The sequence below is a fragment of the Onychostruthus taczanowskii genome, unplaced genomic scaffold (genome assembly GCF_017590055.1).
Source record: "Onychostruthus taczanowskii isolate IOZ18803 unplaced genomic scaffold, ASM1759005v1 scaffold7, whole genome shotgun sequence".
Classification (NCBI taxonomy): Eukaryota; Metazoa; Chordata; class Aves; order Passeriformes; family Passeridae; genus Onychostruthus; species Onychostruthus taczanowskii.
Window position 1 is genome coordinate 1,133,196 of NW_024504786.1, and position 26,992 is coordinate 1,160,187.

Genomic DNA, 26,992 nt, shown 5'->3' on the forward strand with positions numbered 1-26,992 from the left:
GGCCTGGGAGGATGTGAGGAGATGCTTTCCCAGCACCTCTGGACACCCCCTGCTTCTGCAGCTTTTACACAGGATTTTGTTACTCACTTTGGTGCTTTTATCTTCATTTGCAAGGAGTCTCGAGCTGGATCCTCACGTGGGGCACCACTAATGTTGATTTTTTGGGCATTTTTTAGGAGATTTTTTTTTTTTTTTGTTGAGGTTGCTATTAAATTGTGAGATGGTATTTTTTGCTTGGATTCAGATGTTTATTAGTTTTTATTTACATTATAGTCTCACAAAGTGTGGGTTCTATAGTACTTTTCTTTAACAAGGTAAAAATGGAGACGTATTTTTTTTTTCTGTAATGTCTTGTAAGGGTAAACAGTTTAATTAAGAAATTATACTTAAATTATTTTTATTTTTAATCTAATAATACTAAACTACTCATGACTGGCAATGCAGATTTTTCTATTTAATTACACAATACTACTTAAACTCATGAAGAAAAAGGACTAGCTTTTGCTCAAAAACTTTTATCTCGTTTTATATATATTATTATATTCTAAAATTTTAAACTCTTAAGTTTTCTACTATGTGACATTACACGCTTTTATTTTAACTATACACTTATAATTTTAGTTCTGTTATTTAATTTTGGAACTTTTTTTTTACAGTGTTAGGTTAAACGTAGTGTTCTTTTGAGGGTTAGTGTTTGTTAGTACAGAAAGTTTAAAATTTTTAGTAAGCAGGGTTCCAACATCCCCCCTCAGTGACATCTGTCAGGGATCTGGTGCCAGTGGAGCTGCTGTGGTGTTTGTGAGGAGCAGGGCGAGGTGGTGACATCTCAGCTCTGTGTGGCAGGAGCAGTCACAAGTTCTGCTCGTGGCAAGTGTTGCAGCGATGAAAACAGTGAGAAGTGTCTGGTTTGTGTTTTCAAAACTTCTCCAAAATCACGTACTTGGAGTCCATTTCAAGAGCTCAGGATGAGAAGGGGGAAAAGGCTATGGGGTTCAAGAGATGATGATCATCTTCCTGTGAAAGGTGTCCCTGCCCATGGCACAGCTGGACTTTGGGGTCCCTTCCCACCCTTCTCTGATTCTTTTCATATTTCTTTACACAGAAATTAATTTGTTTGTTTCACCTAAATTGCAGAATCAAACACCACATTTCCAGCCATCACATATTTTTTTTGGTGAACCAGATTCTTACCTGGCAAAAAGTCACCTGGTCCAACTCCCTGACTTCCTTGGAGTCACGCTGGTTTCCTGCTGAAGGGTTTGCCTTGTAAGAAAATCACGGTATTCATTGAGGTTTCTTGTGGTAGGGAGGTTATTTCAGTACCCTCTGTGTTAGCTGAGTCTTTTCCCTTGAATAAAAAGCTGATTAATTTCAGAACTTGTTGGCAGTAGTTTGAAGACTGGAATCTGGGATTTGCGTAGCAATATTTCTGAGAAGCACGTTTAAAACTGAAGTACCGAGTGTTCTTTGTAAAGTCATCTCCAACACAAGCTACAGGACAGTTCCTTGTCCCACAGAAATCATCTGGATGGCAGGAAAGGGGAAGTTAGTGGAGAAAACTGCTGAATTTGGATGTGCTTTTGTGACTGTTGTTGAAGCACTCAGCCTCACTGGCATGTGCCGGGGAATTCTAGGAAATCTCTCAGTTGCTGTAGAGACAGCTTCCTCCAAACTTGTTTTTAGTGTTTCATTTTCTTAATGTCTATGTTTATGTATAGCCTCATGGCATAATGATCTCATATCAGAATATTTATATATATTTATGTAATGGGATACGTAAAAATACAAGTTATGCAATGTGAGTATGTATCCAGTTTATGCAAAGTTTCTTTTAATGTATCTAAAAAAAGCTCAGGGTGGTGAGATCAGCACTGCCAGTGAAATCTACTGTTTTCCTGCACGTTTTCAGTCATTCCTTGTTCTTCAGGTAAAGGCTCTGTGCCCAATAAAGATGATTTTTAAGCATCCATTTTATTGAGGGCAGTGTCCCTTCCTGGCATGGGCAGAGTCATTGTGGCACTAAAGGCTCAGATACCAGGGAGAAGAGGTGGTTAAACTTGTACCTGTGGTAGGTGAACATTGTGTTTTGTGTTCCCCAGAGAGGTGGTTTAATTCAAAATAATGTCAGTCCTCAGAGCTGTGTGGCTGCCTGAGCTCCTGGTAAATCAGGCCTTGCTCTGCGCTCTGCCTGGGGCAGGAAGGGTTCCTGCATCTTGGATCAGGATCAAGGTTCCCTTTGTGATCACAGCCTGGTAAAAACAAATCCAGGCTCTGATAGGTGGGAAATAAAGTACTGAGTTTCCTTTTGTTGTATTTCTTGAAAATAGATGTCACCTTTTCTGGCTCTAGTTGTATTTTTAGGTGGTGATGGTACAGACCAGAGAAATATGCAGAGGAGCACCAGATAAAAGATAAGACAGGAGAAGCAGCTCTGTGATGTGTGTTAGCTGAGGTTAACACCACTGGGGTTAATCACCTGATGTTGCATCAAATCCTCCACAGGGCAGAAGAAGTGTTTTAAAAAAGAGCAGAAAAGTCGCCTGTGATTTCCCTGTATTCTTCACCTCGGTGTAAGCCCCGCGGTGGTTTGTGTGTTGCCAGGTGCCTCTCACAGAAGCTGTGGACCCTGTGGACCTGGAGGAATATCTCAACACTCACCCTCTGGCCGTGGAGTCGGGGCCCCTGCGGGACCTGCTGGAGTTTCCCCGCGATGACATCGAGGTGGTTTACACCCCCCGCGAGTGCCGCACGCTCGTGTCGGCCGTGCCCGAGGAGAGGTGGGACACGAGGTGACCTGGTGCTGCTCCAGGGAATGAAATAGGTGTTTTAGAAATCCCCATCACCTCTGTGATCTTTGTTGTTCGTTCTTTTAACAGCGAGATGGACCCTCACGTGCGGGACTGTGTCAGGAGTTACACGGAGGACTGGGCCATCGTGAACAGAAAGTGAGTGAGAAACCCTGTGCTGCTTGTCACCTTAAGTTCATATTTAAATGTTGGCCAGGTGCTGTAAGGAGGCTCAAAAACACTGTCCTGGCTGCTGATTCCACGTGTTCTGGCTTTTTGTTGCCTGGTCCAGCTGAGCAGATGCTTTGTGTTTGGAAATTTGGATCTTGCCCCTTGGGGCAGTTTGGAAAATCTGGGCCTTTTCAGTCCGCAGTTGCTCCTTTACCATGCTAGAGCAATTAGGGAATGTGGACAAGTGAAATTACTTTCAGCATTTGTTGCTTCCTTTGTTCCATCTGGTTTTAGTTCTTTTTAGAGACAAGTTGCATTAATTTAGCAGTGATTTATGAGGAGTCACCGCCATCTGATAGACAAGGTACTCTCTGCAACTTCCTTTGAATCCCAGAGAGGCTTGGGAAAACTACATCATTCAGACAAATGATTGTTAATATTTGAACCATCACAACATTTACCTAATGAGTTAACAGTTCAGAGGATGGGCATGCATTGATTATTCCATGCAAATTAGCAGGAAGGGTTCTGAGAGGCTTCAGTTGGAGCAGGGACTCTCTTGGATGATTGGAAGTCTGATGGCTTCAAGAGCTGCTGTCAGGGAGTGAGTGATCCATGTGATGTGCATCACCTACAAATGACTTGGCTGCAGCTCCAGCTCTGCCCTTGTGGCAGTTGCTACAATTCACTGGTTTAATGTTGTCCTGAGAGCCACTTCAGGGGATGCTCAGGATGTGCTTGGCACTGCTAACATCACCTAATAAAAAAGTGTTTTGTAATCTCATACCAAAAAAAACCAAACCCAAACAAAAAAACCCATCAAAAATCAAAAAAAAAACCCAAAGAAAAAAGCACCCAGAAAGGAACCCAAGAGGGAGGGAGATGTTTTATTAACTCCCAGCCTTGGCAGCAGAGTCTTGGATACACCTGGGCAGTGTGACCCACCCAGCCACCCACTCCTGGCTTCTCAGTGACTTTCATGGGTACCTGGAATTCCTGGCCATGATTCCTGCTCTGATGAGCTTTATTTGGTGGGGTTTTGTCTTCTGAGAGCCAAAGCACTTCCTGCTTGGATAAAATCATGGCAGTGCACTGGGTAGAAATGGAAGAGTTACTGCTGGGGCAGGGGAAGAACCCAAAAGCTCAGCTGGGAAGGACTGAATTGTTTTTCAAGTGAGGGTGCCAACAATTTCCTCTTATTCCATCCCATTGGATGGTTCCAAACCCTCTGGCTAGCTCCAGGGGCACAAACCCCAGCTCTTGGAAGAAGAATTGACCTGTGACATTCTATTCTTCCCCAGCTCAGGGAAAATAATCTTTATGTCCATCTCTGCCTCCATTTTTTTGCAACCAAAATGTTTTTGAGGCAGGGAGATCCACCTGTTCAGTAATTCCTTTAATGATATTGGAAAAGGTGAATAAGTTCACTGGCCTGAAAAAAAACCTCTAGCATATTCTGATTTCAAGCTTATGGCATAATTTCTGTGTGCTAGACTGAGGAAGTCAGGTGTGAATTAGAGATAATTTGCACTTGTTGGTGGAGCTGTGATGGAAATGCAGACATCCAGGTGAGGATTATACAGATCCTATTGTTCAGCTCTCAGGAATTACAGCCTGGCAAGGAAAATGCATTCCTCCTTTTTTCTCTTCCCTTCCTTTATTTGCTGCTAGCATTTCCATGGTTTTCCCATGTCTGGAGCATCCCTCTGTGGTAACTTTAGTGCCAGGGCATGGTAAGAACAATTAATTCTAGCTGTGATCCCAGGAACTGACTTGGAGTGAGTATTGCAGGGAGGCCATGGCTCTACCCATGTGTGTGTGTATAAATACAGACGTGGTGCCATTTGGCACCCAAAAATTTGTTAGTCAAAGAGATCTGCTCCTGTCAGCACAGCAGGCAGACTGTTCACTTGTAGGAGCTCTCACACGCTGGAGGGCTCTGAGGGACCCACTTTCCTTACAGAGATGCTACCTAAAGACACTTGTTTTAGTCTGGGTTGGAAAATTATTCTCCAGAGGTGCTCAGGATTTTCCTGAGTTGCTGTTTTGGTTTTCCAGTTAATCATTTTATCTGCTCCAAGTCAGTTCCTGCTCCAGCAGAACCACTGGCCTTCAGCCCTCGTGTTCCCGGCCTGTTTTTAGCTGGGCATCACAATGGCACATTTTACAGTGACTTTAATTGGCCCTTGATAATCCTCCTTTTGACATCACCCAGAGTGGCTTTATAGATGAACAGAGTCACATTGTAGTGCTGGAATAGTGGCTGTTGGATGATGCCCCAGCTCCAGTGGAGCTGACTGGAAATTGTGTGTGCAGAGAGCAGCTCCTGCCTCAGGAGCACCCACGCTGACAATGCTGGGTTTGTTCCGGGGTGCTGCTTCTGGGCTCGGGGTCAAAAGGGCTGCTGAGAACGCGTTTGAAATCCCCTGTTTGCAGATACCACAAGCTGGGAACCGGGTTCAACCCCAACACCTTGGACAAACAGAAGGAGAGGCAAAAAGGGCTCCCCAAACAGGTCTTCGAGTCTGACGAAGCTCCCGATGGCAACAGCTACCAGGATGAACAAGTAATGTGCCTTTAAAACCTCACTACATAAAACCTAATTTATGGTCCTGCTTTAAAAGTGCAGTCCTTTTCCCATTAGAAGTTGCTTTTAATTTGTTGGCTCCCAGGACGACCTCAAGCGCCGCTCAATGTCGATCGATGACACGCCGCGGGGCAGCTGGGCCTGCAGCATCTTCGACCTGAAGAACTCCCTGCCCGATGCCCTGCTCCCCAACCTGCTGGACAGAACCCCAAACGAGGAGATCGACCACCACAACGAGGACCAGAGGAAGTCCAGCAGGCATAAGGAGCTTTTTGCACTACACCCAGCACCAGATGAGGTATTTTTGCATGCGTGTGGGTGAGACTAAAAAAGTGAAGGGTATGGAGTGAAAGCTGCCAGTTTGCCTTAATCTTAAAGGATTTGAGATCACTTGTGTTTAACGTGCATGAGAATGCAGCTATTTTGTGTTTTTCAGCGTATTGTCTTGCTCATAGATATTACTTTCTGAAGATTGGGTTTTCCTTCTGGTTATGCAATCTCCAGTAATGTAGAAACATTAAAGGGATTTAATTTAGCATATTTATAGCTGCTGGTGAATGCACCGTGCTGGGAAGCCTTGGATTAAATTGGTGCTGTGTCTTAGAAGAAAAAAGTGATGGATGTGTTTGCCTCCTGGTTCTGCTGGTGGTTTGTACAGGAATTGTATCTCTAATTCCAGGAGGAGCCCATAGAGAGACTCAGTGTCCCTGAAGTACCCAAAGAACACTTTGGCCAAAGACTCCTGGTGAAGTGTTTGTCCCTGAAGTAAGTACCACTCCAACAGACAGAAACTCAGAATTCAAATCTGCTGCTGTATCCACATGCATCTGTGTCATGGTTTTCCCGAAAAACTCACTTCCTTATCAAACCAGGACACTCTGGAATGACTCCACTGCCTTTTTCATTGCCCTGGAAGGGTCACTACTGCATTGCTTGGTCATAGGCTTCCAGGTTCATTTTGTAAAGCTTGAGTTACACAGTTGTACCTTCAAGACTTCCTGCACATGGGTGAGACAGGAAATATCCTCCTCCCTTGGCTTTTCTCCCTGTTGCTTTCCAGCTCTACCTGTTCCATGTCCCTGGCACGTGACATGAGGCTTCACCACACTCCCCCAGGGCTCTCAAGCTGGCCACTCACTGGTGTTCCCCTCCCTAAGGAGGAAATTTGAGATTAAATTTAAAGACTAAAAATGCTTGAGCCTTAAAAACATAAAGCCAGCCAAAGATTTGCCAAAGTTTAGGCTCAACAACCTTGACTGTGTCCCTTTAAGAGTGAAGACTTTATATACTTAGTAAGCATTAACTGGAGGAATAGAAACCTGTTAAACAAGTTTAATGAAGTGGAGCTCCTGAATATAGGGTTACCTGCAGCTGGTTCATTGCCTATAACTCTTCTCTAATAACACAAGGTAAAATTTTACTGTTATTCCCTTGGAGAAATAAAGTACAAAACTGATTTTCCACACTGCTGTATTCATCTTCTGTGTCCTCAGTTAGGTCAACCCTTCTTATTAGAGAGCTCCAGTTGCTGCTCATAACTGAGATATATGTGTGGGACATTTCTCCTGCTCGTAGAGTACTCCAGGACCTAATATAGCCATAGAGATGAACTGATTTTGCAGCCTTTTATGAACTGGAACAACATAATATGCAGTAGCAGTGCAGCTTCCCTCCAAAGGAAGGTGTCTTTAGCATAAATAAGTTAGATGCTGGAAATTAATGTTTTCTGCTCTTTAAGCATCTCTTGCTGACTGCAAATTTATGGCAGATCTGCCCAGCTCCATGTTTGCTTTGTGTACCTGGGAATCTCTGAGCCTGTGCTCGGGGATGTAATCCAAGATTGTGCCATCACAAAACAAGGACATCTTCCCCAGGGAGCAGGCTCAGATGTCCTAAGCAGGGTTATTTCCAGGTTAATCTCAGCTTTGTTGCAAAACTGGAGAAAACACCTGTTTGGTGGTGTTGTCCCTGTTGGAAGGAGGAGTTCCAGGCTGAAGCCGAGAGCTCCCTGCAAGGGCTGGGTGTGGAGGGGATGTGGATTTTGTGGGGAAGCTGTGCAGAGCAGAATGGCATTTCAGCCCCTGCTCACTGTGGTGCAGGGACAGGTTTTGCATGTTTTTAAATTCCTGTAGCTGCCCAGGTGTTCTGACAATAAGTTCAGCTCTGTTTGGTGGGTTGTTTTCTTGTTGGGAGTGTTGGAATTTGCATAAACACTGGATAACAGTCACTGTGAAGAGCTGGCACCTTTCTAAGGGGGTTTTTGGTACTTTTTGACAACAGTTAATTGTTGAAAATTGCCAAAATAGGTGTCCCTGCTGGCCAGAGGCAGGAGCCCTCTGGCCAGGGATGCTGAGAGGAGCAGTTGCCATTTATCTGGGAAAACTCAGGAAATTGGCTTCTCCAGGGGATCAGGGGAGCTGAGTGCTCCAGTTACCCCAAATAACAACTCCTGCCCCTTTGAGGAGACTTTTGGGCTGCTTTGCTTGGCTTTCAGTGAGTTAAAATAGCTTTTGGAAGGTCCAAGGTGCACTGAGATGGTCCTGGAGGGAGGGAGCAGGACAGGAGTGGGGTGGAAATTGGGGAAGGAGATCCCTTTGGAGCAGGAGCTGCCCTGGGGTTGGCTCAGCTCCATCAGCCAGGGAGGATTTGGGGACAGGGTTGGTTATTCCCTCTGAAAAAATGCAAGTCAACTGATTCTGTGTTTCCTTCTTTCAAGATTTGAAATAGAAATTGAGCCCATTTTTGCAAGTTTGGCTTTGTATGATGTTAAAGAAAAGAAGAAGGTAGGTTTTTAATTACTTGAGTGTGACATTTCCATGAAATTTAAACACAAAAAATGGAGGAATTAATTCTGGTGGCAAAGCTTTAAGAGGGCAGTGACACAGAGGTTGGAAGAATGATGAAGGCATTTCATGAACCATCTTGTAAAGCAGCTGAGGTATAAAAATTTCCTAAAAATGTTATCTAATACGTGATTTAATACTTTCCTAAAAATATTATCTAATATGTGAGTGCTGAAATCAGAATATATCTATATACACATATACATATATATATATATACACACACACACACACATATATATATATATATATATATATATATATAAATTAAAAAAATATATATGTAGTCCAGTTTTGGCTTTCAAAAGTCTCTTCCCAAGAGAGAACTTAGGTAACTGAAACCTTTTATTTAGATTAGGTTTTTATGACTTTCTTAATCTCTTTTTGGTGATTCAGCATGGCATGGGTCCAAGCAACATTCCAATAATGCACAGAAAGTCACGCATGCTGAAATTGCTAAAATCAAAACAAAACTGAGGAGTCTGTTCAAGATCTTAGTTATAGGAAATGGAAAATACATTTATTCACCTATTTATGTTCTGTATTTAATATTTAAAGAGTCTCTTAGTTTTCCTTGTTCAAGATATTAGCAGTAGTGGAGAGAAAAATGTTAAAAATATGCATTTTGACATTTATCTCTTTAAGGCTTGAATTTAATGCATTGAGATTTAAGTTATGTAGATGAGAGTATGTGGAATATTATGTGAACTTTGTTTAATATTTAAATCACATTTCATAAGCCAATTTTATCATCTCATTACTCCTTTTTTTTTGGCTCTAACGTAGTAAGTTCTTTAGTGACCTCTGGTGTTGGTAACCTGCTCACATCTTTTTTGGCTCTGCAGCTTTGCAGTCAAGGATTTGCTGTTTCAGGGCAGAAGGCTCAAGGGGTGTTAGTTTTTCTGGGTTTTTTTTTTATATTTTGGTGTTTTCAACTAGCATTGGTAATTCCTAATCCTTGTGATGGAGCTGCACACCTCAGAGGAGCTGGAGGAAATTTTATTTGTGGTGTTTCCTCCATTTCCTTTCTCACTGTCCTGCCTTGGTTTTTAATCAAAAAGGCTTTTTCTTCTTTTCCTACATGATGTGACACAAGGAGTTTTTAACATGCCTTTAAAAACAATTTAAAATTGTTCATGAAAAGTTTACCAAAAAAAAAGATATAACTAATGCTTGAAACGACCCAATTTCTTCCTTAGATTTCAGAGAATTTCTACTTTGATTTAAACTCTGAGCAAATGAAGGGAATGCTTCGGCCTCATGTCCCCCCTGCTGCTATTTCCACCCTGGCCAGATCTGCCATCTTTTCAATCACCTACCCATCCCAAGATGTCTTTCTAGTAATAAAGGTAAGAAATGCCAGGGAAATTGAAATTATTGTGGTTTTTTGGTTTTTATTTAAAGTAAAATAGAAATTCTGTTCTCAGAAGTGTAAACAGTGCTGCTTTATTTCAAGTATTTTCACTTCAGTTCTTTTGTAACAAACAGTTCAGTGCACTGAAACTGGAGAGAGCACAAAGGTTTGCTTGATGATATAAATCAGTTTTCTGGGGCTTGACCTTGGTTTTCATATAAAACAATGTGCTGACTCCTTAAAATGACAGATAAGTCAGTGATTTAAAAATATCTATTGATCTGAATCTCATTTCCAAAAGGATACATGCCCCTCAGCCAGATTTGCAGATGTATTTAGGGCAGAAATTGCCAAGAGAGTGAGATCCATAACTGAAATAAAATGCAGCATTGGTCTCTCCTGGGATAAAGTGCACAAAGATAAAAGTTATTCTCTGTTCTCTCCTTTGGTTCAGTGAGTGCACAAATGCTGCTCATTCAGGTGGGTGTTTCAGTCAAGATTTTTGGCTGGACTCTGGGTAAAAATCATCCTGTGGTCAAAAGGGGAGCTCAGGGCAGATCTGCAGTTCACAGGCAGTGTGAGGGTTCTGCAGAAATGCTTCTCACACAAGGACTCACCAGGCTGCAGCTCTTGTGGAAGAGTTTTCTCCTTTCTTGTGCTTGTTCAATTTATCAATCCTTGCTGGATACGTGTCCCTATAATGGTTCCTTTTTCCTTCTCAGCTGGAAAAAGTTTTACAGCAGGGAGATATTGGGGAGTGTGCAGAGCCTTACATGATTTTTAAAGAATCTGATGCAGCAAAGGTAAGGATTTCTTTGGTGTTTTGATAAAAAATTAAATGCATTTTTTTTTACCTTGGATGGTTGATACTGTTCCTGTCTTTAAAAGGATCCATTTTTAATTAGGAATTAATCCCATTCTAAAGGCCAAAAAAGAGCCAAAGACCTTTGAGTCTTGATGCCTTTTTGGGGTGGACTAGTTAAAGGTCAGCAGATTTTGTGGCTGTCAGGGGAGATTTGTGGTTCCCATCAAACTCAGTCATCTGTGATTCCCTGTCCCAAAGGATCAGCTGGGCCAAGGGAAGGCAGCCTTGGATGGGAATTTGCAGAAGAACCTCCAAAATGATTTCTAATTTGATGTGCAGTTGGGTTGGGCCAGGTGGAGATCAGAGGGTGATAATGAGGGCTGGGTGAAGGGCAGAGCAGAGGTTCCAGCCCTTCTTGTCGTCCCAGCCTCTCCATTTCCCAAAAACTTGGATGATTTGTTCATTTTAATCAATCTCTTAATAAATTATTTCCTCCCCAAAGCTCTAAAAATTGCTCTTTCATATGCAGAGCTATAGAAAAATCCTCTTTTATTCCCTTTTTTCCTTGACAAAATGAGTATGGTAGTACTTATTTGAGGAGTGTTTTGAGTTTCCCACACAACTCCAGATGATCTGAGCACCTCCTGCATAAAATCACATGAGGAAAGGCTCTGTCAGACTCCACAGGGGCAAATTCAGATTTTCTTGAAGGAACAGTGGGCAGATGAGCTCGCTGGGATTTGCCAGGCTGTTCAGGAGGGTTAAGAACATAAAAGACTGTTCTGACTGTCCTCTGGTGGCCTCTTTTGGGAAGCAGGAGTTGCATTTTCCCAACACTTGGTGCTCCTCCTCTGGACATGCTACAGAAACACAGATCATTGGGAGCTGGGAAAGACACCATCATTCCTCACTGATTTTACTGAATGAACCTCTGACCCTGTTCCTCTCCTTTTAACCTCTTGGATTGAATATTTTCTTCACAGAACAAGGAAAAGTTGGAAAAATTGAAGGGCCAGGCAGAGCAGTTTTGCCAAAGACTGGGGAAGTACCGGATGCCTTTTGCCTGGACAGCCATTCACCTCATGAACATTGTGAGCAGTGCTGGCAGCTTGGAAAGAGACTCCACAGAAGTTGAAGTTGGCACAGGAGGTACAGGACTTGGCATCTGCAGGAGGGAATGTGGGCAAATCCAGAGGTTTTGATTCATATCCTGTAGCTGCTGATGCTCCTTTTATTGCTTTCCTCCCCCTACCCTGATGGTCTGGGGTCATGGTTGAACTGAACCAGAAAAGTCCACGATAACAAATGGATTTATCTTTCAAGGATTTTACTAGCAAACCATCTGTTATATTATTTAAAACCAGGCTTGTGAGACTGAGGGAGCATTACAGGCTGATGAACATTTTCCAAAGGAGTGGATTAATCTTTGTGAGCCACATAGCTCATCCGAAACTGCTCTTCAGCATCCCCAAAACTGCCAACTTCATCATCTTTCAGAGCAAGGGAAATACATAAATCTCAGCATGATGAAGACTTTTATAACAGCAGGAAGGCACTGGGCTGAGGTGGCTGGCAGGGGAGCAGGAGTCTGTGCTCCACAGCCTCCCAATACCTCGAGTGGGATGGCCTGAGCATCACCCCCTCTTCTGTCACCTCATGGCATCATTCCCTCTCCTCCTCTAAGGGAAGGAGCTCTTCCTTCCCCAGGAATACTGCTGGGAACCAAAGCAGGCTCTTGGACTGTAGTTTTTCCTGCTTTATTTTTAATTCCTTCTCACTGTTGTGTCTTGCAGAACGTAAAGGGTCGTGGTCGGAGCGGCGGAATTCCAGCATCGTCGGGAGGCGTTCCCTGGAGAGGACCACGAGTGGGGACGAGGCCTGCAACCTGAGCAGCTTCAGGCCAGCCACCCTGACAGTGACCAACTTCTTCAAACAGGTCTGGCAGGGCAGTGGCTCACCTGGGAGTTATTTCTTGGACAGAAGGATTGGATGGTGTGAGGTCACTGGGTGATTAATTTGGGATTAATTTGATTTCTGCTCCCCAGTTGCAGGGAGACTTTGAGCAGCATTCATTTTATGTTATTTATCAATTATCATGGAATAACAGACTGATTTGGGTTGGAAGGGAGATTAAAGCCCATCCAGTGCCACCCCTGCCATGGGACACCTTCACTGTCCCAGGCTGCTCCAGCCTGGCCTTGGGCACTGCCAGGGATCCAGGGGCAGCCACAGCTGCTCTGGGCACCTGTGCCAGGGCCTCACCACACTCCCAGGGAACAATTTCTCCCTAATACCAAATCTAAACCTCCTCTGAGTTATATATTACATAATATTTATATAGTATATTAATTCTGGTAGAGGTGAATCCAATTCCTCAGAGTGATTTAAGGTTGACATCAGTTTCCTGGACACATCCAGGGATCCCTGAGGAGAACAAAGCATTCTGCTTCTGGTGCTGCTTTGCTGAGTGGCAGCTCCTCTTAGCCAGAGCTTGGGATTTTCTAGAGCAGTGGAAAACACAAATAAAGGGAACAAATTTTTTAGTTAAGCTTAGCAAAAAGTAATGAGCTGAAAATTTTCTAAGATTTGCTTAATTTCGCATCTAGAGAAGGAAAAGCTGGTCACTAAGTTAGTGATTAATACATAAATACAAATAAGTTAATGATAAAAGCATAAATACAAAAGCCTGTATTTATTTACTTGGTTTAGGTTATTTTTACTTTGAAGCAGCTAATTTTATTTAATTTGTCCTTTAAAAACTGCCAAACATTAACTTAAGATTTTAAATTTCAGAGTATTTATTATATTCCTTTTCTCCTGTTCAGTTTAATTAGCTGAACACTACCCAGTGTTTTTCTCCTTCCATTTGCTTCTTTTTTTTACTTCTTTATGTTGTAAAGGTAAAAGATACCTTTAAAATCAGGTGTCTTTTATGATTTCTAACTTTTAAAATCAGGTATCTTCTGCTTTTGGGCGGCAGAGTCACATTTTCTGTAATATTTCCAAAATTGGCAAAACTCTGAGCTGCTAGAATGGGCATGAGGAAGACTGACAACACACTCCTTGCACTTCCTACTTTTCCTGGAAAATAAGGCTGTTCTGGGCTCATCCCAAAGGAAGGGCAGAGGAGAAGGAATGGGGATCACCTCCTGAATGACAGATCCTTTTTCAAACTACCACACTTGCTAAAAAATGGGTATTTTTGGGAAATCTTTTAGCAGCCATTTCCAGTTTGGTAAAAGATAATATTGATGGGGAGAGAAAAGGCTTTCAATTAAAAGTTCCTGCAGCTGTCAGGGTGATTAATAAGGGATGAAGGCAGGGGAAAGGATGGAGAAGTGAAGTGTAATTTAACACGTTAATGATAGTAACACCTTGTTCTGGGAAGGGACAGTTGGATGCCAGAGGGAAGAGCCTGTGGGATGAGAGGCTTTGTTCACCCTGGCAGCCCTGGAGGGGAGTTTGGGTAACCAAATGTTGCACCCTGAGCAGGAGGGGGATCGCCTGAGCGATGAGGACCTGTACAAGTTCCTGGCTGACATGAGGCGTCCCTCGTCGGTGCTGCGCAGGCTCAGACCCATCACAGGTATCCAGCTGTCACTGTCTCTGCTTTCTGCTGAGGGAATGGCACCACCGTGGGGCTGAGAACCATTTATTTATTGCCCACATCAGTCTCACAGGCTGTGAGATTTTAAAGGAGCAGGCTGCTGGCCGTAGCTCAAAGTAGTCACAAGTTCTTTGTTACAAGGCAATAAATGACTTTCTAATCCAATGGCCACGAAGTGTATTTTGCTTTTCTAACCTATCACCTTTACTCACTTCTACTGCATTGAAGTACTTCTGCTTTTACCCAATGGGCTACTATCTGTACACACAGATGCTTCTGTTATAACTGCTCAACTCTTTGCTTTCTCTGTACAACCACACCCCTACCTTATAAACCATTCACCATCTTATCAATACAGTTTCTTAAGGCATATTCTTTCTTACAACTGTAGAAACATAAGTCCATGAAATTTCCATTTAATGTCTGTGTTTGGAGCTTCACATCAATCCAAGCTTCTCCCAAGGCTGCAAGGACACAGTCTCAAGCTGTGTCAAGGGAAGTATAGGTTGGATATTAGGAAAAACTTTTTTACAGGAAGGGTGATACAGTTCTGGAATGCTCTGCCCAGGGAGGTGGCGGAGTCACCATCCCTGGATGTGTTTAAAAACAGACTGGATGTGGCACTGGGTGCCATGGTTTAGCACAGTTATGCTTTTAAAAATTAATTTCTACTTATTAATGAGTAAAACCCCTTTCTTCTTGCAGCTCAGTTGAAGATAGACATATCTCCAGCTCCAGAGAACCCCCACTACTGCCTAACCCCAGAGCTGCTGCAGGTCAAGCTTTACCCAGACAGCAGAGTCAGACCCACAAGAGAAATCCTGGAGTTCCCTGCCAGGGATGTCTACGTTCCAAACACCACATACAGGTCAGAGTTTGGAAATCCATTTCACCTTCCAGGGCCTGAGACTGGCAAGTGTAGAAATTCCTCCCTTATCAGCAGACTTGTTGCAAAATTTGGTTGTTGGGCAGAGGTGCTGTGCCAGAGGCATGGGAAGGGCTCAGGCTGACACAGCAGGGAAGGCTCAGCTGGGGAGGGACAAACAGGTTTGCATCAAACTTGGCTGTGAATAAGAACACAGGAGAGGTTTCTCCATTTCTCCATTTGGTTAAATTCTTTTCAGTTTTAGGTTTTCAGTTTAGGGTTTTTTTCCTTTGCTAAAGTCACCATTCTCCTACTGGTTTTATTAATTTATGTCACTTTCACTGACTTTTTTTTCTTTAAAGTGAGGATTAGAAATACAGAAAATGCATAATCCCTTTGTTCATATTTCCATTTTGGTTTCCAAGCAATTTCTTTGTTTACAATACCTGGCAAAAAAATCCTCTGAAGCCCTGAAAATTAGGAAATTTTTCTAAATATCTTGGGAAACAATAATCTTTCTATAACACAATCCAGGCTGGGACCAGATTTCTTTACATTATGTACCATTGTTAATTTAAAGCTTTTTCATAGTATCTTTGTAGACTTTACATGGCTGGGTGGAATTGTCTTCATCAGCTGAGTAATTTCACCAATTTAGCAAATCCTTTATTTAAATTTAGATACAAACCAGGTTTTTATAAATCAAAGCTTGCAAGAAGGGTTTAGTCGAGTTCCATATCCAGTATTTTGAAAAGTCTCAGCCATTTATTTGTTTGTCTCTATATTTATTGGACAGGTAATTTAACATTACAGTAAACCAGTACAAATAAGCAACACTGCATGATCTCATCTCTGTTACAAAACCATGAGAAGGAAAAGGATTTTTTTTTCAGCATTTCTGTAATTAACACATTCTTTTCATGGGGTTTCACTCTGACAAATGACAACCAAAACCATTTCCTGTGCTGAGATAAAAAACCCACACTGTACAAGGGTTGGGGAAGATAAACAAGTCAATATGACTCAGGGGAGCTGCAGGACTGGGGGTTTTGTCAGTCAGCACTTCCAGGGCCAGCCCAAGGCTGTCACTCCATGTTCTGCAGCTGAAGTTCAACATGTGAGTGTCCCCAGGAGCTGGACCAGCCCTGTCCCATGGGTTGTGCCTACTGGGTTTGTGGGTTGGCACCCTTGACCCATTGGAGCAGCTGTTCCCTAAGTGAAAGGTGTTTTGGTGTGTGCTCACTTGGTTGTTTATTTAATTCCTTGGTTGGACTGAAAGGTCACAAAGGCTTGGCTCTGATTCATTTCAGGTGAAGAGAGCAGATCTCTTCCTCCTTTCAGTGAAGTTTGGCTCTTCACTTCCAGTGAGCAGCCCATCTGTGCAGTTGTCCTGTGGGATCTGTGGGACCCAGAGGAGCAGGATCTGCTCTGCCCCCTGTGTGTGACACACCTGCACAGAGCTCCAGAGAGCATGGACTGGCCTTAGCTACACTCCTGGAACATTGTCTGGAAATACCCAGAGCCCTAAAATGAGGAATTACCCATATTTCATTTGCTCCTAAAACATTCCACAACAAAAACATGAACTAAACATTCAATTAGTGACTTCAAGAAACAAAATTTCTTTTTGTTCCCCCTAAATGTTTTCCGTAGGGTTTTGCCAGCCCTTTGTTCCCAGAAAACACTTTTTGTTTTCCCTACTACACAACCCAGAAAGGAATGCACAGCCTGAAAACCCATTCCCCCAAACAATATTATCCAATATGTGATAGGTTGGCTTCTAGGCATTAGAATTGCACTGTGGGGAAGGAAAAGCTCCACAAAAAGTTGCAGCACATTGACATAGGGGCTTGAGGGAATGACAATACTCACCAAACATTTTGTAAGACCATCTCAGATGCCTCAGGTTTATGTTTTGGAGAAATTCCATGCAGGGCATGGATTGGGACATGGCATCTGTTGGTAAACACAGCATCAAGTCCTTTGGTGTGGTGAAGTTCCTTGTGTTTGTTCTGAGTTAAAATGCAGCAGGTTGAGCACTCAGTCAAAGCTTTTTAAGTCTGTTGGGTGGATCATTATTTTGGTTGACTTGAGCAGGTAGTATCTCCCTTTCTTAGGCTTCCAGTACAAACCTTTTCCTCTGTCCAGCCTTCCCCTGGACCTTGGCGTGACGTATTTCCCGTTCAGGTTGGTTTCCTCACACTCACTGTGCCACCAGCCTCCTGAGGAGAAACGTGGCCCTGTCAGTCTGTGGCAGAGTAAACAGCTCCTCCTTGCAACACAGATCTGCTTTAGACCCTAAATTCCAGCTAAACTGGCATCTACCCAGGATTCCCAAATCACTGAATTGCTTGGGTTGGGAACGTCCTCTAAAGTCACTGAGTGCAGCCATTCCCCAGCGCTGGCAAGGCCACCCCTGACCCATGTCCCCAAATGCCACACCTGCCTGGATTTTAAATCCCTCCAGGGGTGGGGACTCCACCACCCTGGGCAGCTGTGCCAGGGCTGGAGAACCCTTTCCATGAAGAAATTTTCCCTCTAATCAATTTAAGTCTCCTCTGGTGTAACTTGAGGCCATTCCCTCTCCTCCTGTCCCTGTTCCCTGCAGCAGAGCCTGATCCCCCCTGGCTGTCCCCTCCTGGCAGGAGCTGTGCAGAGCCACAAGGGCCCCCTGAGCCTCCTTTGCTCCAGGCTGAGCCCCTTCCCAGCTCCCTTAGCTGCTCCAGACCCTTCCCCAGCCCCATTCCCTTCCCTGGACACACTCCAGCCCCTAAATGTCCTTGTCCTGAGGGGCCCTTCCCTGGACATGAGATGCCCCTCTTGGCATTCTTTCAGGCATCCACGATTTTCAAGAATGCCTAGGATGATGTATGAAGTGTTTGATGCATGAAGCAGGTGGCTGGAGGACAATTTTGTATCCTGTGCTTTAATCATTTAATTGCTTCTTCAGTTGTTTGCGTTCTGCTATAAACTGGCAAACATAAAAGCTTTGTAAATCAGAGATTTACAAAGGGTTTAAGGGTTCTTAATTAAGAACCCTTTAACCAAATTATCTCCAAGGAGAAATGGCCTCAGCCTTGCATCTCTTGCTCTTTTGAGAGTGATTATATTGTGTATATATGACAAGCAGCTAAAATCTGCCTTTGAATGGAAACTCACTCATTATTAGCTTTTAGGTTGTAGCCTAAATGGAATTAGAAGTCAGTTTGTGTTTAAATTTTTTGCAAAAAGGGATCAAACAACCCAACCTGGGGCTGTCACACCAGACCAGGCATCAGAGGAGGGACTGCCCTTTACTTCAAAGTTTGGAATCCCATCCTGGGGGTTATTTCAACCTGTGCTGCCTGTTCTGTTTCTGGTATTGGTTGTTTGCACTGGAGGGCAAGATTCTTCCCAATAAGAAGAAAGCAGAAATTAGATTGGGAAGTAATTCTTCCCTGTGAAAGTGGTGAGGGGCTGGCAGAGACTGTGGATTCTCCGTCCCTGGATGTGTCCAAGGCCAGGCTGGATGGGGCTTGGAGCACCCTGGGATAGTGGAAGGTGTCAGGGTTGAAACAGAATTCACAGAATCACTGGGTTGGAAGAGACCTCCAAGATCATGGAGTCCAACCCAGCCCCAGCACCCCAACTCAGCCCTGGCCCCCAGTGCCACATCCAGGCTTTGTTAAACACCCCCAGGGATGGGGACTGCAGCACCTCCCCGGGCAGCCATTCCAGAACTTTATCACTCTTTCAGTGAAAAATTATTTCCTAATATCCAGCCTGAATTTCCCTTGGTGCAGCTGCAGGCTGTGTGCTCTGGTTGTGTCAGTGGTGCTGGAGAAAGACCCCAGCCCCAGCTGAGCACAGGCACCTTTCAGGAGCTGTGCAGAGCGATGAGGGCACCCCTGAGTCTCCTTTTCTCCAGGAGCACCCCAGGATGAGCTTTAAGCTCCCAGCCCAGCCCTCCGTGGTGCAGTGCTGGTGGAGCAGAGCAGCTGCCGTGCCCTGGGGCCGTACCTGGGTGGCTCTGGGGACAGCTGGAGCTGCTGGCCGTGTCCCCGGTGGAGAAGCGCAGCTGGGCGTGCTCGGGCAGCGCGTTGGGAATGCTCCCCGACATCCTGGACAGCTGCAGGGTGAAGTTGGTGCTGGGGCCCCCCAGGCTGAAGCTGTACTCGATGTGCCTCCTGTTCCCTCTCCAGTCCTGCAGCTCGATCCGCAGCAGGTAATTCCCCTGCTGGGTGATGGAGTAGATCTTCTTCAGGCCCAGCCAGAATTCCTCTGCAAAGGTGGAGGGAAGAGATGGTTTTAGGGATAACCTGCAGGTAGTGTGTGTGAAAATACAGTATTTAAAAGGCTTTATTAATTGCTTTAATTAAATCAGTGATTTGAGTCTTGGGGACTGTTGATCTTTGCAGAGGTCTGCTGCTACATTCTTTTTGTTTACCTCTGCTTAATTGCACACTGATGATCAATAAAAGCAAGAGTTCTAAATGAACTGGAGCTTCCCCCTTTAAGTTTCCCATCTCATGTGGAACTCTGAGAGGGAGCTGGAGACATTTAAGAGGTGTGTAATTGGAATGTGTGACAAATGAAGCCAGTGACATACATAAAACCTAATGGCAATTGTTGCATTTTGGGAGGAAAGAGCTGCAGAACCAAACTGGGGTTTCAGCACCCTCCTGTACAAAGGGAATTTTTCTTTTGCTGGAATCTCTGATCATTAGTTTAATTGGTTTCATATATTCATTAAGTAGCTTATTATCAGTGCAGGTAATTGCCACATGTACAAAGTGGGGCTGAATGTGAGTGCCAGGCACACAGCTGGCATTTAAAACCATAGAGCACAAGATGCTTGAAGAAAATACTCCCTAATTTCCAGGTTAGGAGCTGTAACCTGGTTTATTTTATCACCTCAGAAGGTGCAGCAGAGCCCTGAGTAGGACATAGCTGAGAGCAGTGAAATTCTCTGTGAGACCCAACTCTGCAAACATTTGGCTGTATCTTGGTGCAGTATTTGGGAATTGGGAGACCAGTCAAGGAGCCACTAAAGCATCCAACAGGATCAGATAAACTTTACAGCTGAAAGTCTGTCCCAGCTGGGAGCTCCTGTCCCAAAGCTGAGGGAAAGGTTGAGATACAGCAGCTCTTTATTATAAAAGATGTGGAAATACGTCAATATTGCTGCTCACCTTGCCAAGGTTTAGATCTGTGCTGTGCTTAGAAAGTCAGACCGTTTCCCAAACAAGAGGTCACTCATCTCATACGAGAAAAACAAGGAGAAGATTCTGGATGAGGAGGCTGTTGGGCAGCACTTGGTGCTACAGATTCTTTGGAGTTGATGATTAACAGGGGAATGTGGGTGTTTCCTCACCCTATCCAGCCATGGAGGGGATTGGCCACTCTGGAGAAGCCTGAGGTGTTTGCTCTGGGGAGCACACACAGCCTTGGGCTCTCCTGAGGCTGGAAAAATTGAAGTGGTTTTAAGGGTAGCAGGATTGGAGGAAGGCTCAGAGAAAGTAGTGACAGCAACTTCGTGAGGGTCTGCCTTTGTGTGTATTTGAAATGCTTTGGGAGGTGCTTTTATAAGTAGTAAAATCTTGATGAAATAGTGTTTAAAGCATTCTGGCCTTGATTCAGTTTCTAAACACACATTTGAAGGGATGTCTTTGAGAATTTCACGAGTTATGTGTTCTAGTAAGCACTTCCTGCTATTGCCAATAAATCAGTCAGTTGCTATTTGCAGGTTTAGTCTGCTTTCCTTTCCACAAGAAGATTAAGCTTCTCAAATCAATTGATGCACACAAAAAAAGGAATATTTACCATTGAGGTCACCAAAACCATTTGTGTAGGCATCCCAAGTTTGGTTGAAATCCAGCGATCCATCCACTCTCTTCTGGATAACAGTCCAAGATGTGCCTGTGAAAAGGGGAAATAAGTCACAGCTTGGCCTTGGCCTCATTCCCTGTCCCTGAGTGTGCTCTGGGCTGCTCCCATTTTGGGGTAGAATGAGTTAATTGAGGTCTTCATGAAGGGAATACAAATGAGCCCAACTGGAGAGAGCCCAGGACCCTTCAAGTGTCCTTGGCCGCACAAGGGTGGCTCCTCTCACAGAATTATTCTGTTAGGCTGCCTTAACTGGGTTTCACTTGTTTATGAGGGCTGAGAGACAGAGAAATTGATAAAGAAGAGATAAGAAGAGCCCCAGGCATTGGCTCAGAGGGTCAGACTGCTGATAGTGGCTGGCTGCTGGCACAGCTCCGGGGCAGGGCCGAGGTGCTGGGGCTGTGTCCAGGCTGCAGCTCCAGAGGGGTCTTCCCTGAGCCCAGGTCATGACACCCTCACTTCAGCTGCTCCAGCAAATGTCAGCAAAGGAGCTTTTTGCAGAGGGCAGCTCTGCGAGTTGTGTTTGCACATCCAAACACGTGAGGTGGCCCCACATGTTCCCCAGCTCTCTGAGGGCATGGGAAGGGATGTGGGGCAGGCACAGAGCAGCTCTGGGGGGTGCAGAGGAGCCAGGGAATGAGGGAGCTGGCCAAGCTGTGGGTGATTCTGGTGACAAAAAGCATAAATTTGGATTCCTTAGGAAGGTGACATAACATCTGTATTCCTGGCTGCTGAGCCACCCAAATGTGGCCCAGGAATCCTGTTCCAGGACTCACTTCTCTGGGTGTTTGGCACAGCTCAGTCTAAAGCACAGCCTGTTAATGAACAAAACTTTACTTTTGTAAAAGCAAATTGTTTGCTTTTCTTTGGGAAATGCATTCATGGTTGCCCTGTAATGGGTTTTATAATGACCATTTCCATTGCCTAGCTAAAGGGGTTTGGGATTTGGATATCCTTAATTTATGTCACATGACTGAATGTCCTTTCCTCAGTATAAACAAGAGAGCAGTAAAGAATGAGAGTAGTGATAAGAGATTTCAGGATATGGGAAACCTGATTTAGAGCAGACAGGCCACTAAGAGAAGTCAACAGGATACATAAATCATAAGTTTTTGGGTGCTTTGGGAGAAGACAAAGATATTTGACTTAGAGGAAGATATTTCTCTGAAAATTAGACTGTTGCTGGCACAGCTCTTACCAAATTTCATTTCACAGTAGACATTGAAAGCTTCTGAGCCATTGGGCTGGATAGTGTAGACCCCACTGGCCTGCACCCCGCTGTGGTAGAGGGCAGTGCAGTCAGCAGCAGCACCTGGGGAGCAAACAGCCTGTTAGAAATCCTGCTAGGGGTATGCTGAGCTGAGGGCTAGAGAAAAAAATGGGAATGATCATACCAGTAACTCTATTTTACAATAAACATCATGGCACGGGCTGACTGCTTTGGGCATAATAGTGCAGCTGCCAAGGTGTGCATAGGTTGTGTTTTTGAAGTTTGGAAGATTTTGGAAAGTTTCTAAGGCCTAGGACTAGACTCTGGCAAATGGGCTTTCCTACCCCTTGTAAAGTTCCTAGTAAATACCATGCTCACTGCAACACTTCATCAGTGCTTTCAACTTCAAAGAAAGGACTCCTAAATCTTATAATTAGCCAGTGTGAAGGAAATGAGTTCTCTGTTCAGGCTCTACAAGATAGACATGGGTGAAGACATGGTCACAGCATGTTTACAAGAGGGGAATGGATGCTGTTACTGCATTTTTGGGCATTGTTCCTGTGTGCCACCCAGGGACAAGTACAGCTGGAGTGGGGCTAAATAGATAAAGACATTTTTTCCAAAGAAGGAAATCTAATTCCTTCCCACAGCCCAGTGCATAACGTAAAAAAATTCTCCTTTTAAATCTTCTCCTACAAACCAATCCAGGGCTGTCCCAGGGGGTGGTGGGAAGGCAGCACATGCTGTAGTCACATCTCAGAGATGGGGTCTCACCATCAGCTCTGTATGTCCCAGCCGTGGGCCTGTGCACAGCAGAGGGGATGGGCTCTGCTTCCTGCTGCTCCCCCAGGAAGGAATTCTCCAGGAGCTCCAGGAACTCGATGTGGTTTAGCTGCAAGAGCCATAATTACACTGTTAACTTCCCAAGGCTCTGGAATGATGACGTTCATGGATAAAGACAATGTCATGCAGAGAATAATTTTTCTTGAGAGTGTAGCCCTGAGGAATACCCAATTTACCACATAAAAATAACTTCAGCTCCACGCTGGTGGATTTTAGGTGTGGGAATGCCAGCTGTGCCACTGCTCTGACAGGGTAGGACTCATGAGGGGGGAAATGACCCCTTCTCTTGTGGTGCACCTTAATGGGCAAACAGATTTAACTTGTTTAATAATAATTTTTAATGGGCAAACAGATTAGCTTATTTCCTCAGGTGACATCACTTAGACAAATATTACCAACAGCTGAGAAGGACAGAACCCTTGAAATGCATTTTCCTCTGAGAATAAATTAAACCTGATCGTGCTGGTTGTACTGTATTACAGTGATACATGTTGGACTTCCACTCTGGGAGTGGATTTTGGAAATTAAGAAAGAGGTAGAGAGCATTGAGACTTCCAGACCAAGGGAAGAGCAATAATGTGATAGATAATAAGAGAAAAAAACCCCAAATGAACAGTCAGAAATCCAGCAGCCTGGTGTTGAGAGACAAGGTCTCAAAGCTGTTGTTGGCCACAGCTCCTGCCTGGCAGCACTGCAGCCTCTCCCAAAACCTCAGAATGGTCCCCACCTTCCTCTGCACCCCAAACTCAACAAGGGGAGCCTTCCCCAAGGGTGGGACCCTCAGCTCCCTCAGTGTCAGGAGAGATGGAAGGAGAAGCAGGGGTGGTTCCTGTACCTTGTCCTCCAGCTCCGTGATCTGGTTGTGCTGCCTGTCCAGCTGCACGTGCTGGTCCTCCACGATTCTCAGCAGCTGCTTGATGTCATTGTCCTGCTGCTCCACAAAAGCCTGGGGACAGGGAGGGGAGGATGGAGGAGGATTAGGAGCAGCAGGAGACCTTCAGCAGTGCTGCTGCCTCTGTAACTCTTGTCCTGGGGCCAGTTTTGAGAGGCACAAACCACTGAACGTTCCCTTCCTTTTCCAGAGAATCCTAGAATATCCCTAGCTGGAAGGGGCCCACAAAGATCATCAAAATCCAGCTCCAAGATGGATTTTGCCTGCTTTGACTCTAAATTGAAAAAAATTCTTTGCTTCTGGAGCAAACACCCAATTTTTGGAGATAAACTACTGGCAGCTTTGTAGATTCTTTTTAAAATTGCTCTTTTCCTTCCCTTTTCACATCCAGAACAATTTTGTTTTGTGGAATCGGCCCTTGATTCAAGCTAAATAAAAACTGATCAAAAAAGGGAAAAATTCCCAGCATTTAGGGTATCAGCTTGGGATTTGAGAGATCAGGATTCATCTTTTTGCTTTGACACAAACATCCAGTATTTTCCCATACAAAATACTTGGCCTTCTTATACTTCTGCAAAATGCAGTTAATATTTCCTTCTCTAGAGAAAGCCTTATAGCCACCTAACTGCTTGCATGATTAACATATTAATTTTATTAATACCTGTAGGGTTCTTTGGTTCTGGAGGTCCTACTGGTGCTATAAATGCACCTCTCAGAGGTTTAAGCTCCTTGTTTCTACACTGAGCAGGCAGTTCCCACTGGATCGATTTGGGATGAGTTGGTGATGTCCAAACCCATGGGCTTGAGAATCTCATAATTTTCCTGACTGCAAAACTTTTTTATCATTATGATGACAAAATTCCTTCAAATCGATTTGCAAATCAATACTGAAAATAATACAGAGCTTTACAATTTCACAATTTTTCACTGATTTCTCTGGGGAATTTTACTGCAAAATTAACGCTGTGTCAGAGTAAGTGAGTGATTTTTTAAAGGTTATTACAGTGATTTCTTTCTCAAAAAATCAGACTAGTACTCCAGTGAGGTGCAAGGGGAAGCATGAGCTTCTATTGCACAATTACTGGTGATGGCATTGCAGTGTATTTTGGCTCAGTGTGTCAGGGCCTTTCACAAGTCACTTACTTTGAGTGAAGAAATTTCTTTTGTCTCTTGCACCGAAGGCTGGAAAATGGCCAGCTTGGTGATCTTGTCCTCCAGTCCCCACACTTGCTCCTGCAGCTGGATTTTGTTTTGGATGAGGTCTTCAATCTTCAGGTTCATCTCCTGGGAGAGGTTCTTTATCTCCTCGTTGTTGATTTGCAGCCTGGCCGTGGTTTGCCGGAGCTGTTCTTCTTCCTCCTTGATTTCGCTGGTTTGCAGGGAGAGCTCGTAAAAGGACCTGTCAAAAATGTAGAGTTTCTGAAAGATGTCATTCATCTGCCCCTTGGTCTTGTGGACAAAGTCTTTGAGACCGTGCCCCAGCTGGAGGAGTCCATTGGCCAGGATTCGGACATCGTCCAGCATCGCAAATCTCGATTTTGTTTCGGGAGATCCGGCCGAACCCACGGAGAAAAACTCCTTGTCAGCTCCAGCTGGGGGGGCCAGGAATAGTAAAACTGGAATGATCTTCATGTTTCCTGCTCTTGGCTCTCTTTGCTCAGGATGCAGAGGCTTTTCCCAGTGACAGCTAGTGCTCTGTGGCTGTTCTGGGTTGCAGAACTTGATCTATTTATACTCCTCTTCATTTTAGGAGAGGCAGAGCAGCGGGTTGATCATTAAGCTGTGTGTGTTTGAACGAGTGTAACCCCTCCTGAATGTAGGTTGGTACCTGGGAAGATAAAATTGAGAGACAGGCACGTTGCTGATTAAACTGGTTCTGAACTTTTCCATCTGCCAGGCCTTCTGGTGTAAAATGTTATTGATGACACGGTGTTTTTCACACAGCTCTTTTTAATAGGTTAATTGTGGGTCATAATCTCGGTGAGGGTTTAAATCGCTCCTTGTTTGTGTTGTTTGGTTCCCTTTAGTGCCTCAGGAGTGTGAAAGGATTTTACCATGTTTAAGAGCAGTGGATTTTCAGGTTGTGAAGCTCCTTGATGAGCTGTGGAAGGGCAAAATATTCCCAGATGATTCACACAACTTGATTTTCATCTCAGGCCGTTTTCTGATGTAACTCATTGTGCTGCAGTGGATTTACTTGTCATCGAGTCCAGATTAAGTGAGAAAGAGGGAATTAGGTCCAGAGATTGCCTGGATGTGATTCTGCTGTGTTAAGGTTTGTGCAGTAATTTACACCATATAAAACTTATTTTTAAGAGCTGCCTTGCAGAGGTGGGCGAGATAAATAATAACTCACTTGCATTTCTCACCTTAGCATTCTTTTTGCTGTTTAGGATTCACACTGCATGCAGAAAGGCTGCAAGTGCTCTGAAATAAATGCCCAGTTCTGCAGTGGGTCTCTGCATGGAAACGTGGGGTTTTTTGGGTAGTACTGCAGTGTGAGTCAAAGGTATTTCTCTTTCTGGACTCATTCATAGCAATCCAAGAAATCAAAATCAAACATTGCACAATGTGCTTTGGAGAGTTTTCAGGTCTTTGCTAAATTCTTGTATGTTTAGAAATTCTTTCCCTGGACTTTTTGTTGTGTTGTTGATGTACATGTGCACGTATGATATGAAGCATCCATAGAAAAAATGTTTTAAAAACTAAATTTTTACCTCATATGTTGAATTTTTTGTGTGCTCAGGCGTTGGTAATGCACAGGTAACCTTCCCATTCACAAATAAGTACTGTGAAAGTATTTTAGATCTCAGATTAATTGCTGGGGAATATCTTGTGGCAGTATGACTGGGATCAGAGTTACTGGAGTACCTGAAGTATGGAAGAAGAGCAGAAGCAGGGAGATGATCAGGCCCAGCTCTGGGCAGAATAGGGATTCCTTAAAAAAACAATTCTGAATTGTTTTCTGGCATCTGACACAGGGATTTTGGGCTGCAAAACTTGAAGAACTGGTTATAAAATTAAAAAAAAAACAAACCCAAACCAAATGTATAGACATTCTTCAGTCCACTTCACCGTACTTAAGTGGCTCTGGTTTTATTTGGTTTCAAATGAACCATTTTCTTTTTTAACTGTCTCATGCAAGAAATCTTTCTGGTTTATTT

The 26,992-nt window shown here is 44.0% G+C and overlaps 2 protein-coding genes across 12 annotated transcripts in view; one reads left to right on the forward strand and one right to left on the reverse strand.

The window, feature by feature from the left end:
• The window catches only part of DOCK7 (dedicator of cytokinesis 7), a 96,687-nt gene that overhangs the window by 21,726 nt on the left and 47,969 nt on the right, over positions 1–26,992 (forward strand). For all 11 annotated transcript variants that reach the window (XR_005953895.1, XM_041421258.1, XM_041421259.1 and 8 more), the window contains exons 3-14: positions 2,602–2,777; positions 2,877–2,945; positions 5,394–5,523; positions 5,630–5,842; positions 6,224–6,309; positions 8,261–8,327; positions 9,587–9,736; positions 10,464–10,544; positions 11,530–11,695; positions 12,340–12,482; positions 14,039–14,132; positions 14,859–15,021. Coding sequence is in view for 10 of the 11 variants with exons in the window: in XM_041421258.1 (XP_041277192.1) it covers positions 2,602–2,777; positions 2,877–2,945; positions 5,394–5,523; positions 5,630–5,842; positions 6,224–6,309; positions 8,261–8,327; positions 9,587–9,736; positions 10,464–10,544; positions 11,530–11,695; positions 12,340–12,482; positions 14,039–14,132; positions 14,859–15,021 (1,538 nt within the window). In the remaining variant the exon portion in view is untranslated. The remainder of the gene's footprint in view (positions 1–2,601; positions 2,778–2,876; positions 2,946–5,393; positions 5,524–5,629; positions 5,843–6,223; positions 6,310–8,260; positions 8,328–9,586; positions 9,737–10,463; positions 10,545–11,529; positions 11,696–12,339; positions 12,483–14,038; positions 14,133–14,858; positions 15,022–26,992) is intronic.
• On the reverse strand, positions 12,929–25,573 carry ANGPTL3 (angiopoietin like 3). Its single transcript, XM_041421272.1, is given in 9 exon segments — positions 12,929–13,047; positions 16,891–17,240; positions 19,018–19,278; positions 20,821–20,916; positions 22,082–22,195; positions 22,868–22,985; positions 23,772–23,882; positions 24,972–25,481; positions 25,484–25,573. Coding segments are annotated over 8 exon segments (1,482 nt in total). The 3' UTR covers positions 12,929–13,047; positions 16,891–17,058.